This window comes from Monopterus albus, unplaced genomic scaffold, assembly GCF_001952655.1.
Source record: "Monopterus albus unplaced genomic scaffold, M_albus_1.0 scaffold377.1, whole genome shotgun sequence".
NCBI lineage: Eukaryota > Metazoa > Chordata > Actinopteri > Synbranchiformes > Synbranchidae > Monopterus > Monopterus albus.
In genome coordinates this window covers 71,484-95,561 of record NW_018128257.1, presented here as the reverse complement: position 1 = coordinate 95,561, position 24,078 = coordinate 71,484, and the positions used below count along the sequence as shown (strand labels likewise).

General features: G+C 39.4%; 3 protein-coding genes across 3 annotated transcripts in view; 2 read left to right on the top strand and 1 right to left on the bottom strand.

Moving 5' to 3' along the window:
• spg21 (SPG21 abhydrolase domain containing, maspardin) overlaps positions 1-2,802 on the bottom strand; it is a 17,156-nt gene extending 14,354 nt beyond the window's left edge. The window contains exons 1-2 of the mRNA XM_020585801.1: positions 2,575-2,802; positions 2,253-2,315 (exon numbers count right to left, since the gene is read on the bottom strand). Coding sequence (XP_020441457.1) covers positions 2,253-2,315 — 63 coding nt within the window. The 5' untranslated portion in view covers positions 2,575-2,802. The remainder of the gene's footprint in view (positions 1-2,252; positions 2,316-2,574) is intronic.
• A 3,610-nt stretch (positions 2,803-6,412) lies between these two features.
• On the top strand, positions 6,413-12,231 carry pdcd7 (programmed cell death 7). The gene is made up of 7 exons (XM_020585805.1): positions 6,413-6,837; positions 6,869-7,692; positions 8,280-8,418; positions 9,154-9,360; positions 9,451-9,538; positions 11,046-11,204; positions 11,416-12,231. Exons 1-6 carry the CDS (start codon positions 6,588-6,590, stop codon positions 11,182-11,184), a joined length of 1,647 nt encoding a protein of 548 aa, XP_020441461.1. The 5' UTR covers positions 6,413-6,587; the 3' UTR covers positions 11,185-11,204; positions 11,416-12,231.
• Positions 12,232-15,302: 3,071 nt separating this feature from the next.
• The window catches only part of ubap1lb (ubiquitin associated protein 1-like b), an 11,245-nt gene continuing 2,469 nt past the window's right edge, over positions 15,303-24,078 (top strand). Inside the window, exons 1-3 of the mRNA XM_020585796.1 lie at positions 15,303-15,407; positions 17,564-18,163; positions 22,677-22,883. Coding sequence (XP_020441452.1) covers positions 15,303-15,407; positions 17,564-18,163; positions 22,677-22,883 — 912 coding nt within the window. The remainder of the gene's footprint in view (positions 15,408-17,563; positions 18,164-22,676; positions 22,884-24,078) is intronic.

The window sequence follows — 24,078 nt, the reverse complement described above, 5'->3', positions numbered from 1 at the left end:
AGCAAAGGGTCTGAATACTTATGACCATGTGATATTTCAGTTTTTCTTTTTTAATAAATCTGCAATAATGTCAAAAATATTCTGTTTTTCTGTCAATATGGGGTGCTGTGTGTACATTAATGAGGAAAAAAATGAACTTAAATGATTTTAGCATATGGCTGCAATATAACAAAGAGTGAAAAATTTAAGGGGGTCTGAATACTTTCCGTACCCACTGTATTTGATAGTTTAACCTCAGTTTAAACTCATTCAGACTGAGCAGAGAAAGTCTCTGGTTGACCTGCTTACAGATTATAACAAATGCAACCTGTGATGTGTGAACCACTAACCCAGTCTGTGCACACTGTGTCACCCATAGTAAGCATGTGATGGAGGATGTGCTCTTTGACCCAAATAAGTCTCCTGATGAACATGTGCTTGGTGGCAAATCACTTCACTTCCCACAAACCTGACTGTGTGGGCTTAGGAGTATCTATAACTAGTGATACAGGTCTATCCTTCCTGTGTTTGTGAAAGACAATGGGATGGCATTGTCCACCTCAAGTTATGTAGACCATCTCTGTACTACTCGCATACACTTTTTGATTTTTCTTGGCATTTTGTTGATTTATTTTAGTTTCACAAACACATTTCAGTTTTTCTTTTTTAATAAATCTGCAAAAATGTCAAAAATTCTGTTTTTCTGTCAATATGGGGTGCTGTGTGTACATTAATGAGGAAAAAAATGAACTTAAATGATTTTAGCATATGGCTGCAATATAACAAAGAGTGAAAAATGTAAGGGGGTCTGAATACTTTCTGTACCCACTGTACGTTTACTGTTATATTTGTGTATTAAATGAAGAAAATCATCACAAATTTGAGCACAAACTGTAAAATACAGGAATCCAAAATATTACTGCGCATACAGGACAGAACACAGACATTTCTCCTACATGGAAATAAAATTACTGGGTTACCCTTCTACTGAATGTGAGGATCTGAAACTCTCTGACTGGGACACTGGTGTAAGACCAATCTGATTACACTGAAATCAAACCTCCTGAGATAAGTACAGTGGCGGACTCTGTCATTATTGGATAGATATAGAAATCTAATCATGCTGCATGAGAAAAAAGAGCCAGCAATGTGTTTTACAAACACATCTGGTTAATCATTATCACACAGTGAAATAAATACATCAGAAAGCAGGACAAATAAGATAGTCAGGACTAAGCACACATCTTGTTTATTTACTCAACAATGGTATTAGATTCTGTGATGCCTATGACAATTTGTGCAACTAAAGTGATCTTTTCTTCATTTAAAGGGGTTCTCACCAACATGCCAACAGTGAAATCTAATTGCATGATTGTACAATGTGCTGTTATTACATAAAAATATATATAAAAAAACAAGCAATATCCAAATAACTGAACCATCTGTTGCAAACTTTTGAAGTGTAAATTTATGGTTTAGCAAGACACTTTTGGTAAAGCGGGACACTGACTTTTAAATCAAAACGTACACATGTGAGCAAATAATACTAAATATTTATTAGAACACCTCTGTTCCATATGAACTTTATCTGTACATATCCAACTGATTCATAGTATTGTTGTCAAGTAGGCTGTTAATGAATATAGTAAATCAGGAGCCAACACAAATGTAAAAAACATTTCATTGATTTAAAAGCTGAAATATTTGTTGTATTTTCATCTTTTTCTCTCTCCTGTAGTGTGCTTGCCATTTCTTGTCAGCTATTTAATATAAAATATGAACATCCACTGTAATAGGACATAGTTATATATTCACCTATTAATAAAGTAAATTGGTAGATCCTAAATGGTTTAGCATTTTAATTGGCGGCTGTGTAGCTATGAGGAGTTTTTATGGTCAAATGTTTTGCTGTTCCACTTTATCAAATAATCCCTGGTTGAGTAGAAAGACTGTTATTTTAATGCCAGCTTCATTATTCCAAAAACAGCTGCTGATTTATCAGCATGCTGACGATGAGGTCTGTTGGAAACCTACAATCACAGCTGTGACATTTCACCCATCAGACCTGTGTTGCGTTCACAGTCCATAACACATTACTACACTGACTCAGCAACTCACCCTTAAGCATTAATGTATCAAGTCCAGCCTAACCTACGTCTTTCGAGTTTACAGTTTTACATAAGTATTGTGTTCACGTTGTTGTGCTGAGTCTGTAAAAAAGCAGTGTCTAGCAATTCCACTTACTTATAGATTAGGAATCAGGAAGTACTTACTCTCTTTAGGGGCACTGTGCTTCTGAACCAGTTATAGTCAGGAGACACTTTAATCTCCTCCATCTGATCACACACACAAACACATACAGTCGGAAAATAAACAGTCAGTTCAGTCTTGTTCATCAGTTAACGTTAGCGTAAAGCAAACCTGTGCTCTACTATCGTTAGGCTACAGTCACAAATCTGTTAACGCTCAGTGACCGGTGCTTAATGGTCGGTTAAACACAGATAATAAACAGTTTCGGTGAAGACTCCGTGGTTAACTGTTAGGTATACTGAATATATTGGCTATATATATAAACAGAATCGAACTGTGTTGTACCGTGCTGGTTGTGGATGTCAGTCACCGTGTCCGGAGGATTCTATCCATGTCTCGGTATCATTTTCTCCGGCTGCTGCTGTCCGGTCATGTGACTCTTATTTCACAAACTTCCGCAAAGCTTCTGACACCGCCCACTGACTTACCATTAATACATCTATGACCAAAACATCAAAACACTCACACACACACCCGCGTAAACTCTCTTCTTCTTCTTCTTCCTTTTCCTTTGTTTTTCTTCTTCCCTTTGTTTTGTGGCGGATTGAGAACTATCGATTAAGATGCATACCGCCACCTACTGCATCGGAATGTGTAGAGTCACTGCATTAAATTATCGGAGTTCAACATCCTCCACTCTAAACAGCTCACTGTGCCTGCCCACACCTGTCAGTGGATCACTACCTTTCTGACAGACAGAAAGCAGCAGATGAGGCTGTGGAAAACCACATCCAGAAATCAGACAATCAGCACAGGTGCCCCCCAGGGATGCGTGCTCTTCCCACACATTTTTTTCTTTTTTTGTTTTCTGAGTCTTATCTTCTTGTCTACCCATTGCTTTATAAAAGAACATTGTACATACACACTGAGAGCCACACACCAGAGTCAGATTCCTCGTGTGTCCAACACACCCGGCCAATAAAGCTGATTCTGATTCTAATAAAAACACCAACAAAAAAACTTTTCTATTTACCAATCCTGTCTCTAGAATGAATTGGAAGAATCTTCTTCTAATTTCCCAAACTCCTTTCTCTGTAGTAATTTTAAATGCTACTCCCATTCTGCTTCACACACAAGCCCCTTTAGTGTTTTTATGTTTTAGAGTTTTTTTTGTTTTTATGCCCACATGCTCTCTCCTTATCACCTCCTCTCTCCAATTACAGAATATGTCTTTGACCTGTTTTGCATTAAATGGTTTTTGAATTTTATAGTAGTGTCCCCCTTTAATATGTGAATCCCATTCTCTCTGCCATACTTTAATCACTGCTGATCTAAATACTGAGTTTGCCTCTCCTCTACCATATGCTGCTTATATTATTTCATTATTATGCAGTTTTAGAGCTTTCTTAGCCAGGTTGTCTGCTTGTTCATTTCCTGTATCTCTATCCCTACCCTTTGTATTTTTAATAACATTGTATGTATTTCAGTCATGACATCTTCTCTTACAGCTTTACCTGATAATAATCCCATTAGAGCTGCTGATGAGTCCGTTTTAAGTGGCTTAACTTGTTCTATCCAATGTAAAACTAAAATTATTGCAATAATCTTGACCTAATTTCTGCAGAAAAACATAGTTTGTCAGTGAGTTTACAAAATATAGTGGAATTAAATTCAGGTATGAAAATATCAATTCCTATATGTCAAGTACCAGGATTCTTAGATCCATCTGTATATATCATTGCAAACCTATGGGACTGCTTTCCTATATAGTCAGTTTTGTGATGTTGTGAATGTTTTGTGAATATCATTTTCCCACAGTTGTTCACACTTTGAGTGTCTTGAAATGTGTCAGGTTTGCTCGGCCGCTCTGCCTCCCTCACCTTTCCTACTGTCTCTTGTCCATTAACACTAATCACGTCACCTGTTCCTCACTCCCTTATCACCAGCTGCACTTGATTAGGTCACTCACTATATTACCCGGTTTCACTCCTCAGTCACTTGCCAGGTCTTTCTAGTCTCTAGGCCATTTTTTCTCCTGTGCTCTTTCATTTTTGTATATTATTATTCCCTAGCCAGCTACTGTTTTGTGTTTCCCTGACGGACTGGTCCTCCAGACCGTGGCTCCACTCTCCCCTCCCAGGCAGGTCAATGCTCAGTCGCCTATCTGTTCCACTATTGCCTCCATCTCTCTGTCTCCACCTTCAGTAGCCACCATCACCACCGACCAGCCCAGGAGTGACCCAGCCTACGCAGCTCGGCCCAGCTCGCCATCTCCTCGCCTCCTGCTGTTGGTCAAACACCCGGCTACTACTCATCGACAGGACTACGCACTATTTCCCTCTGTGCATTTTTACTCTCACCATCACTGTACATAATAAATCACTGCTTGCATCGAAGTCAGCTACCTGGGTCCGCCTCTTTCTCATTCGCTCACTGACAGGTGCGAACGGAACATAACAATGTCAGTGACATAAAAACGTCTCAAATTTAAAAGGTCATATAAAATGATTTCTTTCACGCTGCTCAAGATTATTTGAATTGTTTTAATGCATTTTTGTACTAACCTTTGTCAAAAAAATGTTAGCTAAATGAACATTTTCTTTTATATTACAAGCATAATAAAAATGTAATAATTAATACAAAAAACTAATAAAATTAGAAAAAAAAATGTAGATTCCATTTGGACCTGTGTTTTCCATTTTCTGCCAGCTCTTCTTATCTTCAAGCTGTTGTAAATTACCATGTGCATCACGAATAATGCATGGAGGAACATGACTTAAAACCACTGATGGACTAACTTAGCTCTTTCAACCCATACTTTTAATCAGGTATATCTCTGGACTATCTATGGCTTTTAAGAGGGACTGACACTGCAGCTGATGTATCAGGCCTGTTACTGCCATCTGTCTGCATGATAAAATCAAAGGAACCTCTCCTGTCTGTCCCACTGACAAGTTTCATTTTTGGTCATTGGTAATATTATCTTATTAAAGAGCAAGCTGGACTTATGAGAAGACTATTGAACTTTGATTTATGGGATATTTTGTAAAGAAGCTCGAGAGATTAGTGCAAGGCTAGCTCATCAGTTGAGCAATGCAATCAAATGTCCAGGGGCCAGAACACCCCAGGTTTAGGCTACTTAATTATTTAATTTGACATAATTAATCATAAAATTGCCAGAATTTTTCTTCCCTTAAATAAAATATCAATGCCTCTTTCTAGTGGCTCAGGTCTTCAGGCTCTATGTCAAGATCCAGCTATAAGACCTGAAGTGTTTTAGTTTATATTGTGATAATTTTATACAATTACTTTAATACTATGCATGTTATGAAATTAACAGACAAAAAACTTTAGACAGGACATAGGCTATTATTACATCATGGGAGAACTATAAAGTTGCAAGCAACAGTTATTTTCCTTAATAATAGACCTACATCAAGAGCACACAATGAAAATGTAGCAGATTTGCACAATCAAATAAAAAAAAAGTATTCTCTTCATTTCGTGTCTCAACTCCTGTGCTGTTATGTGCCAGATATAGGCTTTATATAAAATAAAAGAAAATGTTTTGTTAATTGGTGTGTACAGATCTTCTGTCTTCTTTGTGTTTGTCTTCTTTCTTTGCTCTGCATGTAGGCCAATTTGGTTACAGAAACCCTAAATGCATCTCCTTTATTTAAATTTTGCCATTGATCTGAGAATGAGTTTCTTTAGCACTCACTTATTAATTGTTTAGTGTATACAATGTCAAAAAATTGTGAAAACGTCCTATCAATATTCCCTGAAGCACAAGTGAACATATTCTTGTTTTGTCAGATCAACAGTCATAAATGCAATGAGGTTACATTTTTTATCATAAAAACCTTTTAAAAAAGACCAATAAACTTTTTGGAGTTTATTGCGTTAAAAATGACTTAAAACAATTAGACTTAGCAATTTACCAAAACGACAGCCAAATCATTTTCTGGATGTTTGAGGAAATACTGAAGGGGTAAGAGAAACATTCAGCAGGTATAAGCGTATAATACAGCATGATATAATACAGTGCTTCACAACGCTCATTTCGCTTACACGTAAATACTGATATTGAGTAATAGATATTGTTAGTCCTCCTTTATTGTACACTGTATGTTCCATCAATGGCTCTCGTGGGCTGCAGTACCAACTTTAGCCACTCCGTGGAGTTGGTAGTGTGACCTACTGAAGTGCCAAAAAGCTGAACGCAAAGAAGAAACTACGACGTCACGTAAATATGGCTTCTTTAAGCAACCCATGGAGCATGAAATGAGATAGTAGATGTTCAAATGTAGTATTGTGTATAAGGTTTAGCATAGATTCTAAGCGCTCTCGTTGCCGATATGGACAACACATACCAGCAGCAGGTTTTGTCAGAAAAGCAGCCGCAGCCGTCTTCCTATACTGGCGTCTGTTTGGGGACATCGTACACCTCTAACAGACCCCTACCGAGCGGCGCAACTCCTGAACCAGCACAGTGGACTCCATCACCGACACACCCGGACCACACTGGTCCTCGATGGGCCCCTTCACCGGGATATTACGGTCAACAAATTTACGGCTTCAATTTCGCCGCACAATCTCCCGGCGGAGTTCAATTTCGCCGCGCAAGCTCCCGGCGGAGGACCTTTTGGAGGGGCCCCCTTGGCCCCTCCGTATGGGTTTGACCCATCCGTTCCTCCGCCTCCCTTCGGCTGTCCCCCACCGGGACAGTTTCCGAGCTTGGCCCCTGCTCCTCCAGTAATCACATACAGCAACACAGAAACATTTCCCTCGCAGTTTAGAGCTGGTCCTCCGCCCTCTCATTATGACTTCCAGCCGGCACCAAACTCCCTTCAGACCCAGCACCAGGAATATGAGGATTTTCGTGAGGATGGAGCTTCGCTCGGCGGCCCGCTCCTTCCACTACCTCCACGTCCGGGTCTGGATTATGACCGGAGAACAGCAGCAGCAACACAGCCTGAGGATGAAGCAGCTCTCCAGAGGAGGCAGGATATACAATGGCTCAGGCAGTTCTTACAGAACAGGGTTAAAAAGTCGGAGATCCAACAGACCAAGCAGAAGCAGCAGCAGTCACATCCCATCTCTGTTCCTGCCCTAAGAGAGGCTCTATACGGGGCAGCTGAGCTCATCTCAGCCCTGGAAGAGTCCTGTGAAACCCTGAAGCACAACGTGAAGAATGACTGTGTGTGGACGGACTCATATCTAACTGCTCTAAACATAAAGAGACAGCTACAGGACAAACTAAAACTCTTCAGTGACAGTGAGTGTTTAAACACATTCAAAGCTAAACTGAACCGTGTTTCCAAGAGGAGGGTCCGGAAACTGAGAGCCAGCAAAGCCCTGCAGGTGGAGGAACAACGCAGGCAGGAACTCATCTGTGAGAAAGAAGCTTCTATAGACAAATGGAGGATGAAGCAGATACATGAAGTAGAGGAGAAGAAGAAGGTTAGAACATTTGTCACTTGTATTTTGTGGCATTCATGTGGATGGCAAAGTAAGAATTTCATTGTACAGGGAAACACATTTCCTAACTGTGCATATGACAAATAAACGCTTTGACCTTTGACCTAATGGCAGAAGAAAGCCAGTTAGACAAAGTTGTCTGTATACATAGACGGACACATTTCCAGCTACATTTGTCCTACTGGTGGAGAAGCAAGTGATCCTTGATTTGTACTCAATACCACATAATAGCTGATATAAAGGAGGCAAATAGATGTTAGTTCATAGTGTCCAGTACAGGACCACTCCCTGTGATAACTGTTGACAGGTGATCTCATGGGTTTCTTATTCAAATAGAAGAGTTATGTATAGCCAGGCTAGTCACATATTGCTTTTTCACCTACTGCATCAAAATTGAATTTAAATGGCTGTTCTCAGATCATCTGATGCTGTGACATGTCACTGTTCATGTAGACATGATGACTGTGAACCACAGTAGCTTGATTCTATCACAAAGAGATGGTGTGGAGAGACTAGCAGGGGATGATGATGATGATGAATGGTCAGGTTTGTATGTGTTTGTGTATCAGGAACAGGAGCTGAAGCTGGCTGCAGACGCTGTTCTCTGTGAGGTGAGGAAGAAACAGGCAGACATCAAGAGGATGCAGGACATCCTGCGATCTCTGGAGAAACTGCGCAGACTGAGAAAAGAGGCAGCATCTAGGAAAGGTGAGAGGTGCATCGTTCAGCATCTAGGAAAGGTGAGAGGTGCATTGTTACTCATTTAAGTTCTGTTTGCTCATATGTTGTATGTTTTGGCAGTATGTTTTTATTATTCATGAACTATTCTGTGCAGTTCCATCCCTGTAGTGTTGTATCCATTCACATAGTAAGATATGCAGGTGGAATGAAGGGAAAAATGAAACAATAGGGGGATGCTGGTCAGATTATAACTTGGAGGAGGGTTTTTAACCTCTTCTGCTCCATTTGCCCTGTGGGGGGAAAGAATTGATCTGATATGAGAAAACCTACAAGTTCATATAGATTCAAATGAGCTTTTTCCCAGTGTTTCATAGTTTTATCTTCATTGTGCATAAGGGATGATGACTGTAAAAATACATTGCTCTTAGAAAGCAGAGAAGATAAACATCTCTGTGTCTCTGCATGTTTCACCTTGTGCTGCTGAAAACTTGAAAAGACCATTCAGGGTGGACCTGCCTGCAAACTGAAAGGTTTCAGGTCTCATCAGATCAAATTGCTGTCATGCATTTTACTTAAAAGTGAGTAGGGCGTTTATTCAGACATGAGAATAACATGTTAAATTACCATCAAACTGATGTAAAAGGTGCATGTTTCGGACTTTAGTGTGAGCATGTGAGCCCAGACATAGAGACATCCCTCCTGAGTAGCAGACTGTAATAGGTGAAGCTGTGTCTGTCTGTGTCAGGAATTGTCACAGAGGAGGGATGTTGTTCAGCAGTCGACTGGAGCAGCTGAGGAGCGTGATGAAGAGGAGGACGGTGGTTTACTCAGCAGAGGAGAAAGCTCTGATGGTGATGCTGGAGGGTGAGCAGGAGGAGGAGAGGAGGAGAGAGCAGGAGAGAAGGGTGAAGAAGGAGAGAGAGAGACATCTGCAGAGGAAACGCAGAATGGACTCTATGCTGTTTGGAGGTAAACCCCATAATTTAACAGTCACATCTGTTTAAATATGTGTGTGCATTTTTATTATGTTGTTGTTGATTCATTTTCTTTGTTTCACAGATGAGCTTCCTGCTGGTCCTGTCTTGCAGCCCTTCAGAGAATATTACACCCAAGCTGAACACTCACTGGATGCATTAATACAAATCAGGTTAGTCACTACCGACTCAGCTATGCTAGCAGTAAAGGGACTCAGGACATAAATACATTTGAGTAAGGAGAGATCAGATGGATGGGCAGTTGTAGGTATGAAAGACAAGCGGTATGAATTAAAATTATATTTAAAGAATAGCAGCTAGTGGGAGATTGGCTCAAGCAACACAGGCAGTAAGATCATTGGTCAGAGAAGGTGATCTCAGGATAGAAGGTGGAGGGACAATTGACAGTGTGGGAAAGCAGATGACAGAGAGAAACTGAAATTTAACAGCCCACATCAGTCCACTGTGGACAAGCAGAATGTGAGGGACAAGATCTTCCTTATTGAACTTTCACTTAAGCTTCATGTATAAATAAAACTACATGATACAGTCAAAACAAAATAATCTGTTTGATTTGAAGTATTTTCTTGTTTGTTAATACCCCTGCATAGTTTCTCTTTGTTAATTACACTAAACTTTTGAAAATAAATAAATATAGGATTAAAGGTGTGTGTAAATAGAGAAACAAATATAAATTTATGATGGCATGGCCTGACACCCCCCTCTTCCGGGCCACATAATGGGTACACATCATTTAACTCATATACTGAGCTTCCATATGAATGCGCTCCCATTCTTTGGCCATTTAATTGTGCATTATTGACAGTTTAGCCTTTAAAGCCAACTTGGGGAGAACGGGAATTGGTGGTTCGATTTCTGTTCTCCCCAGTCCACATGTTGAAGTATCCCTAGGCAAGATACCGAACCCCAAGTTGCTCACGATGCCGGGACAGCGCTGCCATCGGTGTGCGTATGAGTTGGCTCCACTGACAGCTGCCTCAGTTCTCTACCAGAGAGTGTGTAACATACTTGGCCAATAAAAGTGATTATCATCATCAGTTGTGTGCACATGTTTTTAAGTCTTAACACCATCTGCTGGTTGTAGTAAGAATGACATGTTAGCTGACAGCACCAGGCCGGTTACACAGCTGCTATGTAGACGCCATGGCAGGGGAGTCAGATGTCACTGATAACAGCAGCCTTCTGTTCTCTTCTGCTCATGTCCCAGTGAGTTGCCATCCACCTCTTTTTATCAGCATTTTCAATTTCAGAAATGACTTCCATCATGTTTTCCACAGGTTTATACATCCTTTGAATGCTGACCGGACCTCTGTTAATGTCCTCTTCTGCAGTGGTTTAATGGAGAATTTATTCCACTGGCTGTTTACCTCCATCAACCAATCAGCTCATATTCACACAACAGGAGCAGAACATAGGTCACATTTTGTTTGCACCATTTTCTGGAGCCTTCCTTTAAATTTAAACTACGTTTGACTGGAAACCAGCCTGAATAAAATCAGGACCCTGAAACTGAATTCAGGTGTCATTAGTTTGAGTGGGCACCTGTGATTATTCTGCGGTCACATATCAACATGGTCTCAGTGAAAAAGGCTGATACACACCTGTCTTGCCATTTAGAGGATAATCCCAGGCCTGGGCTGCAATGTGTTTGTCTTTCAGGAGGGATTGGGATGTCTTTGTGGTTGCACCAGATCATCCTGATGGTTCACCGGTTCCTCAGGGCTGGGTCCTGCCTGTGCCCCCGTCAGACCAGGACTGGGCCGCTGCTCTGCAGCCTGTTGACACTGACACAGACTGACTCCCTGCTGGTTTACTGAGGTAACGAGAGTTTACAGTTGTAATCATTCACAGCCTTTGTTACTAAATAAAAAGTAAGAACAAGTTAATGATGTAAAATGATGAGAGAGAGCATTAAAGCCTTCTCTTTTTTGATACAATAACAGTAGTTTGAACAGAAAGAGAAAGTCATAGGCTTGTAGTTTAATACGATGGCATCTGGTGATCTTTAATGTCTTTCTCATTTGAACAGGAACTGTCAGAATATAATTAATGATGACGATGATGTGCCAACTGCAGAGGTTATAGGACAGATCAGTCTGACTGTCGGCAGTCGAGGAAAGACCCTGAGTCAATGTTAAGAAACTCAGTATTTGCAACCATCATCTTCCTTTGGCTGTTTGATTTTCCAGTTTGGTCCCGTTTCCCCAGAGGTCTACAGCACAGTGAGGAGGGCAACAATGTCTAATGATGGATGTGAACTACATGATAAAATTCAACAAAACCACTGTATTGATAACTTAAATCCAACAAAAATGGCATGGCGCAAAAATACCACACTGTACCAGTAATATGTTTTTTTATTTAATGTCTTTAATTTGGGAAAAGTTGTATTTGTTCATGATATTTTTCATCTATTTTTTACCTGATTAATAAAATGTATTTTTTGGTTAGAATTTTTATTTTGATGTTATAATTTTAATAATTGAAGAACATATATAATAAAGTAAGAATAATCAGGGACAATCACTTTGACATGCAATGGCAGAACAATGCTACGCCGGGCCTGGTGCACACCATGCCGGGACCCTCATCACTCATCTATAATTCCTCTCCTTTAAAAGGGCAACCAGTTACTTGTGCAAACAATAGCCTACCAACCATCTTCCTACATAGAACCTCAATATTATCAATTAGAAAATGGCACATACAAAAGCAAAAATGAACATTGATTGAAAAGACTATGGTCACTGGCAGATGCAATATGGACATAAATCAATAAACAGGAGGCTACTGGAGGCAACACAAGAGCACCCTTTGCTGAAGTTTTTTTGTGAACTAACAAGCCCTTACATCATAAATTAATTGGTGATTGGATGCTTCAGAAGGATCTAAGGAAAGGACATCTCATGTCATTAATAACGTGTTTCCTCAAGTCCTTGCTCACATTTTCCTTGCTTCTTACGTAGGTGGGACCAAGACATGGAAAAGTACTTGTGTGCTTCCATACTTATTTAATACTTACATATATGAATTTGTTGAATATTTAGGCACCTTATTTGACAGTTTGATATTTCATCCTCTTGCTGAGGACAGGTTAAGTTACATATATTTTCCACGAACAAATTGTAGGCCTAATGAAATTCACTAAAATGTAAGAAATGAATGCTGTGACTCTGTATTTGTAACTTTTTAAATATTTGTATTATTATGAATTTCTTGCCTTTTAATATACCAAAGACTTTTTCATGTAGGACATAGAAAAATCTCAATAATCAGTGCATGATTTATATACAATCTATATACTGAGGCACTGGGTGTGTTGGTGAGCAAAATGTAGTTTATTATACACTATGAAATAAAGTGGAACTGGGAGTTGAACACACAATACTCAAAGAATAATTAATAATCAGTTTTGAGGAAGTGTTAAAGACAGCAAAGTGTTTGACTGCAGCTGACCTAAGACCTAACATCAGTGCTAACAACAGGACCATAGTGTAATCAGGTTACGCCTGTGATGTGATGTTTTCACTTTGCTTGCTGCTGTCGTCTGTGCAGGGAGTGTGTGTGTGGGCAGTAAATCAGCTGTAGGTCAGCACAGGAGTGCTCCAGGTGGATCTCCTTAAAGCACCCTCCTCAGAGAAGCTTTACACACACACACACACACACATACTCCTACACACACCTGAGAGGATACACGGAGTCTGCAGCTCTGACAAAACACAGGTAGGCTCACATGACTTTATTATAATATTAAATTCTAAAGTTTAATTGGGAAAACTCTACAATTTACCTGTAAAGCAAATGATTTTTTTTAAGATTAGTGTCCTCTTTACATTTTATTTCAAATGGCACACATGCATAAAGTACACTTAGAGTAAGAAAAATACAAAATGCCATCTATTACTTCAAACTATTACTGTTATTTGATTAGACTGAGACTGGTTAAACTGGCAGACAGTCACAAAATGTCTGCAGCACAAGAGGCATCTGCTGCGACTGCTGTTTCACATCTTCTCACACTTACACTGTTGGATCATTTAATAATGGTAAAAATAACCTGCAAATATGTTGCAAATTGGAAAAGAACTTAGACCCTCAATTAAATTCTGCAGTATAAAATACAGTGAATAAAAAGAGTAGTATTTCCAAAATACAACAAAAGAGGATAAAAACAATTATACAAAAATATAGTGGAACTGAGCAAATAAATCTTTGGGCTGACATTAACAAGAGGACTTTTACAGCTGTTAGTGATTCTGCAGCCTCAGATATTCAGAACAGTTATTCAGTATCACTGTAAAGTGAAGCTCACAACACAAAGCTGTAAGTTTTATTTTATTTCAGTAATATGAAATTATCTTCTAGCTTTGTAGAACAAATGTCTCTTTGTTCTCAGTGTCATATCGACATCGTAGATAAATACAAATAATGCAGTTAGTTTGAAGTCTTACAGTGGAATAGAAGAGGAATATTTAGTGTTTATTCACCAGGAATCACGCACTTTCAATTCTGGCTTTTCTTAAGTGAAGTCTTGTACTGGGTTTAGACTGGGGTCTAGGTTCTGTGGGAGCGGTTTTATACATTTGATGGTATTTATCTAGTAGCATTCACATGTAACTTAAGTGTTACATGCTAATGACTCAGACACAGTAAGCTCAAGGAGCATCTGTCCTTTCTGCTGCTTTAAATCCTGGATCAGCTGTCTGGTTGGTGTTTTGGTGTTTCTGGAGCAACTATCTGCTTAAGTTTCATGGGACACCAGGGACACAGCTGATTTACCTCATCACATGTCTGCTTCAACCATATGGTTTACTCACCCTAATCCACACTCAGGTTTTATGTGTGTGTGTATTATGTGCATGTCCTTCATGCACCTTGCCAGTAGGTGGAAGTTGTGGCACAAATTCCTAGTCTGCAGTATAATGAAAATACACAGTGTGTCTTAAAGGAGTGTGACTGTTACATGAAGTGAGCATCATGCTGCCTTGTCTCAACACACACTGTTGTAATCTCTAGCTCTTTGCTTAAGCATTATTCACTCATTGTTTTGTGACTGCCTTCACAGAACACAGAGCTGGAAGCAGGCAGAAAAGTAAATCCGATTTAGCTTTCAGCTTATCTCAGATCTGTCTGACCGTCTTACTGTGTTAAGTGACAACTTACGTTTATATATATATACACCACCATTGTTTGCTAATATGTAAGTGTATAGAGGTTTTTCCAACAGGTATGCCACACATATGGCAACCAGTGGACATTTGATGATCCTACATCTGCATACCAGTTCTGTGTACAGAACTGTTGTCTATAGAGGTTCACATAATTTTTAAAAAATTATTGAAGCAAAATATTATGATGTCAATGTAGACAATGAAATTAATATAATCTCAATTTCGTAGTGTATATGTTTTAAAGTTAGACATTTTAAGGTGTGTTGTTATTTTGCTTACTTGTAAGGGTGTAAAGGTTTTTTTTTTAATTTGTTTTTTGAAATTTGTTTTAACTGGGACCCAGGAAGACTAGCTAATGGGGTATCCAACAAATCAATAACCTTAAGGCCTTCAAGGCATTTCTCATGATGAAAAAATACCTTTAAATGGCTCCATAACATTTTTTCAAATATTCTTTTCAAACTTTTGATGATTTTCATGGTATTGGTGTCCTGTTACTAGGTGTATTCATTTATTTGATTGGCGTATCATTATGCCTTCACTAGGATCACGATAGCCCCATTGAGGACTGGCTCCTTATTGCATAGGTGACAGAAAAATGATCAGCAATTGTAGAAAATGTACCATGAACAATTCAAATCTGCATGTTCGGATCTGTGAAGTAGCAGTTGGTATATATTGCAGAATTGGTGGGTGGTATAAAAAGATGAAAAGTCAAACTCTGTGTGTCAGTGAACTGAGCAGAATGGACGGTGTCCCGCTGAAGATACCACCGACTGTATCAAAGGACGTCAAAGGGCACATCGAGGTGACCGTCCCTGATTATCTCACCATACTGCAGGAGACAGAGGTGAGTTTGGTTTCCTCTTTGTCTCTACTCAATGTGAACACCAAGACCACGTTCACACTGCAGGCTGAAGTGACTTAAATCCGATCTTTTTGCCCAAATGTGACCCATATCCGATTTCCTTATCACAGTGTGAACAGCACAAATCCGATTTTTTCAAATCTGACCCAGGCCACTTTCATATGTGGTCCTAAATCGGATACGTATCCGATGTTATGCAATGCGACTTCAGTCTGAACGGCCAGGTCGCATTTCATGCGATTTTATGTCATTGAAATGCGACAGCCGTCACAATTCTGCGCTGGACGAGGCGAGGGGTAATAAAAAAAAAGGCAGACAACGGTGATTCAGGTGGTGATAACGTTTCTCACTCGGAAATTATTAATGAATTCACGGAATCCCACCAGTCCTGGCTCCGACTCCGCACCCACACATTCCTCTGTACCGAGGTAGCAGCCACTGCTCCACAAAAGGCCATAAGCAATATTTGTGCTCTCCTTCTTGATATTCTTATTATTATTATTTCTTTATTTCGATTGCACATTAACTGGTACATCGCTACGCACATGCTATCACGAAAAAAATCGGAGTTCGGCAAAAAATCCGATCGGAGCATTAAGACCTGCAGTGTGAACGTAGTGTGACAGATGCACTTTACCCAGACTCCACAGCCCCTACAATCTCTTATATATAGTGTTTCAACAATTATTGAAATGTGGTTCAGATATTCATGTTTACTCAGGATAAACTGTAATAACTTTGGTGATACTCTGACTTTTTATCTAATGCCACCATCAGGTCAACATTTTAATTTGTCCAATGCTTGGATTTATGACCACATTCCTACAAAACGTACATTCCCAGCCATAGCTTTACTTTGTGTTTACATGAGCAAATGTTAGCATGTTTCTTTAAGACAAACTAGACTAGAAAATGCTAGCTGCTAGCATGGCTGTTCTGTGTTCTGTTGAATAAATCATTTACATACTCTGCTCCGACGGGACAGCTGCTTGTTTGTTTGTTTTCCATAAATAACCAGAAGCAAAAGGTTAACTAAAGTTATTTATTAAACTGACTGGGGAGTTTTTACAAAGGATAGCTGAAATAACAAAAACTGGCTATAAAAGAGAACAAAAGGGCCAAATAAATCTAACAACATAATCAGGCCAAATTACAAATATTCAGAATAACGCAAACACCAAACGGGCATCTCATAACAAATCAAAGTACATAGCACATAGTGAACATTCACACAGAATGAACACCAAAATGGAGTACAATGTACTGGACATGAGTAATCCCTAAAAAGAACTACATGAATGAGAAACACAATAACACAAAAGAACAGAAAACAAACAACGTGGCAAGCTGCTCACATCAAATCACAGTGGCCTTGAATGAGAGGCAAGCTGTGTTTTTAAAGGTGAACAGGTGAGACTTATTGCTGTTCTTGGATTAGATCATTGGACTGGGATGCCAGTCCAATCACTCAGGGAGGGAGGCGGGCCAAAGAACAGGTGCAGGCAGCAGGGGAACCAATCCCAGATGAGCATCTGCACATACTAATTTACATACTTGGAAACCGTTAGACAGGCGAAAAGGGCCAGGGCTGTAGCACTGACATATCTGGTGCAGCCAGAGAACACCAACAGTGTCCACGTTACTTTTTTCTTTTTCACAACCTGGTAGCTCATTAAAACTGCAGGCTGCAACGATCAGCCAAGTTCCTTTGCATAATGGAGTGGAGTAGAAAACAACTTTATACTTTGGTTTCCATGTTCACTTGGCTGTTCCCAAAAAACAGCAGCATTCTCATCTTTTTGAATCTGTATGTGTGAATGGCTCTCAGTCTTGTTTAGAGATGTCGTCATGGGCTAGTGCAGAACTAGTGCTGGGTCAGGTATGAGTTAGGATGCCTGAGATAAAAAGTCAAGAGGTCATCATATGGAAGTTTTGTGGTAATCCATGCAGCAGGTTTTGGGGTACAGTATTTCATTGCAGGGCTTGGCCAACATTCCAAGCTAATTTACTGTAGCAAAAACATCAGAGACAATGTCACTTTGGTGAACTAATGATGTAAGAATAAAGACAGTTTCAGAGTAGTAGACTGCTTGTAAGGACTGTTTCTATTGCTAACATGTTGTGTCTCCATGTAACAGTACGAGTTCAGTCTGGAGAACTGGGTGCTAACTGGGCTGCAGAGTGGCTTCCCCAGCCAGCACCAGCCTCAGCTCTCCTCCTCTTCATCAGGATTGCTGCCATCTTGTCCTCCATACCAAATGATGTTCAGCAGCCCTCAGCAGAGCCACCTGGCCAGCTGCCACAGCTCTGATTTCTGGGAGCCCAACCCTCGACAGCACTCCCACAGCCTCAACCTCACGGTCTTGCGCACTAAATTCACCATCTCTGACTCTGATGGCGAAGGAGAGATTATTGCACAGAAAGCCCAGATAACTATGTCAGCAACAGGGCACTTGGCCGGAGAGCGTTCTGCTGAGTCATGTCAGCTAGGTCTGAGGAAAACACAGAATGCCTTTGTCAACCCTCCAGCCTGCCTCAGCAGCCTGCCACACCAGTGCAGGAAGAACCTACGACAGTGCTCCCTCTTTATGCCGGAGACATCTACACAACATGATTTCATCACAGGCAGCCTGTCCTCACACGAAGACACCGGGACCACCAACATCAGAGCCCCCAGCACTAGAGCCAAAACAATCAACAGGCTCACCGGCATCAACAACCACAACACAACAGATGTGGTAAAAGATCTGTGAGCAGTGGTGCTCCAGTTTTATTTACAGTAACCTTTCAAAACAGCCCGACATACTGTAGAAGATAACTGTGGTCCAGGAGGTGTTTAACACACATTAGAAATATGCAGTAGCACATAGGAAACAAGTATGAGTGCTGTGTGTTTGTTTTATATTTGTAATTGCAAAACATCTCACTCATGATTTTTGATATTTTCAAGCTGTGTTCTCCCACATAGACCATCAGTACAACTGATCAATATATTATAATATCAATAGTGATACATTTTTCATTGTTTGGATTCTGCCCTTCAGCAGAAGGTGGGAGTATCAACTTTATTTTTTAATGTGAATGTGTCAACAAATGGACATGAGAGTTAGCGTATATTTCGAAAAAACACATACAACCAGATCAGACTGTGCAAGGTGCTAAACTGGGCAAAGCTACCAAAAAGAGTTTATTGTAGCAGAAATGAAAACAATTTATGAATATATCTCATAAGAAATCACAATGGTAGAATATCAGTTAAACTGTCTAAAGTCAAATTAGATTTTGAATCTAAAACTTGTGATTTAAATGATAATTTAGAGGAAAAAAACTACGTTTCTGTAAGTTATAGGCTTTACTTTAGGAGTGACTATGCTATATGAGACAACTAGTCATTATATATACATACACATATATTTAGCTGGAGCTTAGCCATCAACTCTGAAGATTCCTCATGGTCAAAGAAAGGAGAAGCTCTTGGTTCGGTGCCCCTAAAAAACAATTTGGCTGAAGTAACAATGAATTTCTTTAACTACAAAACTTCCTTGGCTTCACTTGGGCTGAGGAACTGTTTGAATCTGGCATGCTGAAACTTCAGATCAGCTTGTTTCCCTGTTTACTACAAAAAAGAGTCAAAAGGATGACATAAAAACACTTCTGAGGATGATGCAAACATAAGATCTTAACAAAATTGAATTTTAACAACTATATAAAATAAGGACGAGACACAGATGAAACGCATACTTTGAAAATGACTTCCGACTGCTGCCAAAATGAAGAAAGGCAGTGCTTGCCTAGTCGTTCATTAGTTCAAGCAGAAGACTTAATCTGATTGGCCAGGATTCTGTAGAGTGGAGTCCTCTGACTGGCTGAGAGACTCGTTACAGAAATGCTTTCCAGGTTGGTTCTTTTGGAAGTGCACTATGGAAATGTTCACGCCCCATCTCTGGATCAAACTGTTGGTTTAGATTTCACAGAGAGATGAATTTTATGCAAGATTCATAACTTTCTTCCCACTGTGACTTACAGATGTGGACAGAATTGTTGGTACCCTTCCATTAAAGAGAAACTCACAATGGTCACTAAAATAATGTGAAACTGACAAAAGTAATAATAAATAAAAATGTACTAAAAATTATCTGAACTCATGAAGCCTCTTGGATGAGAGGTGAAACATCTTCGACCTAAAAAACCTGGTCCAGTTGATTTTTCTAAGTTTTTTCAGTTCACAGTAGCTACAGTGTTCTTTTCTTCTTCTGTTAAAAAGAAACTCACAATGGTCACTGAAATAATGTGAAACTGAAAAAAGTAATAATAAATAAAAATTGACTGAAAATTAACTAATGAAAATCAGTCATTGCTTTTGAATTGTGGTTCAACAGAAGCATTTTAAAAAACAAACTAATGAAACTGGCCTGGACAAAAATGATGGTACCCCTATAAAGGACTGAAAATGGTGTGTACCACACTGAACATGGACCACAGAAAGCTAAGGAGAGAGTTGTCTCAGGAGATTAGAAAGACAATTATACACAAACATGTTAAAGGTAAAGGCTATAATTATACACAAACATGTTAAAGGTAAAGGCTATAAGACCATCTCCAAGTAGCTTGATGTTCCTGTGATTACAGTGCAACTGATACCAAACAGCACAGTGACTTTTCACTCTCTAAATAGGCAGAGTGACTGATTACAAGTTTGAAAACACCTGTGATGCTAATTAGAGGACACACTTCACTTTAACATGTCCCTGTGGTCAAATTTTCAATCCTTTATAGGGGCACCATCATTTTTGTCCAGGCCAGTTTCATTAGTTTGTTTTTTAAAATGTTTTTGTTGAACCAAAATTCAAAAGCAATGACTGATTTTCATTAGTTAATTTTCAGTCAATTTTTATTCATTTATTATTATTATTATTATTATTACTTTTGTCAGTTTCACATTATTTCAGTGGCCATTGTGAGTTTCTCTTTCCTTAACGGAAGGGTACCAACAATTTTGTCCATGTCTGTATCACTGAAAACACATACAGGAGCAGAATATATGAACATCAATCTTAAACACAAAGTAACAGTCTAACACTTTAAAAGCAAAATAAAAGAATATATTTTATATAAGTGAGAATTGTTATTAGCACACAATCAAAAACAATTTCCTAAACTAATGTTTTGGCACTACTGAAAAAAAAATTGAATTTGTCAAGATTAACATGAAAGGTGTCTCTGCTGATGGCTGAGCTTAAGCATTTTAAAAACAATAGACAAATTTACATCAAACATTTCTGTAGGCTTGAACAGTTTTTACAGTTTGGTCTACATTATTTTGTAATTTCTAGTTAATTTTCTTATTAGAAGAGAGGAAGAAGACTTTCTATGTACTGATTTAGCTAAGCATGTCCAGAAATCATTTCTTATCTTTACTAAAACATCTCTAAGCTTCTAAATTTCACATTCTCAAATCCAGGAATGTTTTCACTGTCATAAAAGAAAAAGGGAGAACACAATACTGAAGTTTTTACTGCTGCGCTGAAAGGACAGAGGAGGGTTTCTCTGCATTTCTAAGTGTCCTGGTGTAGATAAAGAGGTTAGATGAAGGAAGTAGAAAGAATGAAATAAGAAGACCAAACATCTTGGGTCCATTTGCATTAATTCAAACTTTAGTGTTCTTGGTGCGAAGTCCAAGATGCATATTTGCAGGTGTGAATCAAGTCAAAGTGTAGGGGGAGTTATGGTCTTTGGAGACAGAGTCTGGGCTCTACATTTGATAAGAAGGGGAGATTGCCTTAGCATGCAAAGGACCTGGAAGTTGAGCAAAGCTAGAGGGGTGCAGGGAGAAATGTCTTTCTGCTCCTCACTGCCTTGGAAATCAAAGTTGGTTTATTAAATGTTCATAAGATAAAAGTCTTCTCTGGAACATTTCCTGGCCCTGAGCACTACAATATAAACAGGTCATTGATTATGCTAAGCCCTTTTTGCCTCCATAAGGAAACACTGCTGTGTTTTTTAGATGGAGGAAAGAGGTTATCATTACTAATTAGGGTTGCTAACTTTGGGTCCAGCCCTTGAACATGTGCACAACAACTACTTTTTTGAGCCTTTTGTTGGTGATAATGAAGTTGGGCTGCAAGATTCAGCTTCAAACTGATGCCAACTATTTTGTGGTTTACTGAACCATAATTCTATCTTATGGAGGTTATCAACCCAGTAGTACTGTAAGAGGTTTGTGAGGGCAAGTCCACCACTGTTCCCTTTCCTGTGTAATAAAATTTTTCAATTTGTGGTGTTTGGCTCCACCAGAGGAAAGGCTAACTCATTCCTTCAGCAAGTTTAAAAAGTGGTTCAAGGTCTGAAAATTTCCATCAGCACTTTAGCAACAAACTGTTATTCATGCTGGTTAGCATGTTTCCATTAGCCACAGTGACTTATGGGGTTTGCCTCCCTCTTCAGATGAGCTTCCTGGCCTACTCTTTGAGTTGTTTGAGCTGTATTTTCCAAACATGTTTAAAGAAACACCAGCAATGTTCTGGAAGTGAAAAAAATGGGTGTAACCACAAGATTAATTGTGTATTTCAGATTTGATACTAAGGAGATACTCCCCATGTGTCATCTTAGCCATTTAGAGAGTATGAGAGAGAAGTGGTTTGAGAGTTTAAATAATGATTTTAGTGGTTTAATAAATGCCCCTAGCTCTGGCTATGAATACAGTCCAAATCCTAAGGCATTACCTTGTCATGCTATAAATCTCCTCACATAAGCCAGGAACAGACAGGCCTTACTAAGAATATCCTCACTGCAAAACAGAGCAGAATGACTTTGACTGTTTATATTTAGGTTGATAAAGATCCTTCATCCTTGAAGGCTCAATTACTCTCAAGACTTTAAATGTCCTTTAACTCTTTTTATTTCAACACTGTGCTAGCTGGAAGAAGAAATCTGTCCTCACCATCTCAGCTCTTTTTTCTCAGCTCACATTTCCAAAGCATTTTCAAGGATCTGCACCCTAAAAATAGAACATGTAAAGTTGGCTCAAGGAATCAGCCAGGTTCTAAGGCATTCATCAAGATTAGCAAATGGAAGTCCTTTGAAAATGTCTTTCTTAGGAAAGCTGCATCATTACCCTACCCCAAGAGCCTGAGATATTCAAATCACATTAAATGTGTCTGCCTCAGTAAACATCGCTGTCCCTTTGGCTTCTGCACTCACTGTCTTGTACTTTTTGGTAAGCACAGTCACTCACTGCAGTGTGTTTCCTAGATATCTCTCAGGCCAGACTGTGGAGAGCCCTATGTGACTTCAGCACCCCGGGGTCACCCCTTGACTGGTTCAGATTCCTCAGCAGAGCTCCTGTCAGCTCTGAGCTCTGAGGAGAGAGAGCTGCTGGGAGTCATCACAGCCCAGGGTTACCCCCTCCATACTGCCATCATCGCCCTGCAGAAGATGGGCCAGCAGACTTCAGATCAGGTCTGTCACATATACATCTATTGTTTACAGTTGGTCCGTCATACAGATCACAGGCAACTGGGATTGATACTGGATCCTTGAGGCCGATACTTAGGAGGTTAAATAATTTTACTATTCTGATATTTTTTCTGTCAAGTACATTGTCAAATTACAAGAACAATTTCAATTTGTAAGTCTAGTACAAAGAAATGTCTGATATACTGTATATGGAGGGCCATAGGGATGATGTTTTTGAAGGTCATCCTGACAGCTAGCATCACCCTTTGTTCTCTTGACAAAAAGCCAAGCAGATTTTTCAATAGGCTTTTGGATTATTGCAGAAAATAGGCTCTGTGACAAACAATAGTTTATAAACTTACATGCTTTGTTCTGCAAGATAACCTTAACAAGTGAACACCACTTTTGTGATTTTTGAAGCCCAACTATGATCATCTGATGTAAAAAGCTGTCGTCAGGCTATAAACTAACTACACTACAGCTTCATGACTTCAGTGTCACCACCATGGCTTCCAATTTGTAGGTCGATTTTTAGCACTTACCTCTTATACAAAATCATGTCCTCTTAGATAGGACTCACTACTATGGCACTCTGTTGCACCACATTAAACAAAATGCTTTTTTATTTCTGGTGCAGACTACACAATTTAAGCCCAATAACAACCCAACCTGACTATCATAGGGCATCAGGCACAACAATTTTATTTCATAGAGTGTGTCATAGTAAACAACAACCGATTCTGCATCTAGGGACACCTGACGATCTAGCTAGTGATTGTGGCTGTGTCATTTAGAATAGTTTTCAAGTGCACAACTTAAAGCATAACGAGGCTGTAAAGGCAGACTAGATGAGAGATGAGTCCCCATGATGACATGTAAAATGCAAGACAGCCTCGGTAGTCGTATAGCCATTTGTTAACAACGGCCTTTTTTAAGGCATGTAAAAACAGGCCAACGCTGACCAGCAGGAGCACAGATGTCTCTTCTGTTCACAACATTCTTGGCATGTTGGACTAAACCATATTCATTAAATATCACAGTGATACAGTTAACATTAGCATGTTTTCTTTCACAGTCAGCTTTGGGAAGTAGTTACCTCATCAGAACTAGCTAACATGAGCTAGTTTTCCATTTTCCACTTATTTTTAACTGCTATTTCAAGTTCACCATGTAGGAGAGACAACACAGACTGGTCTAC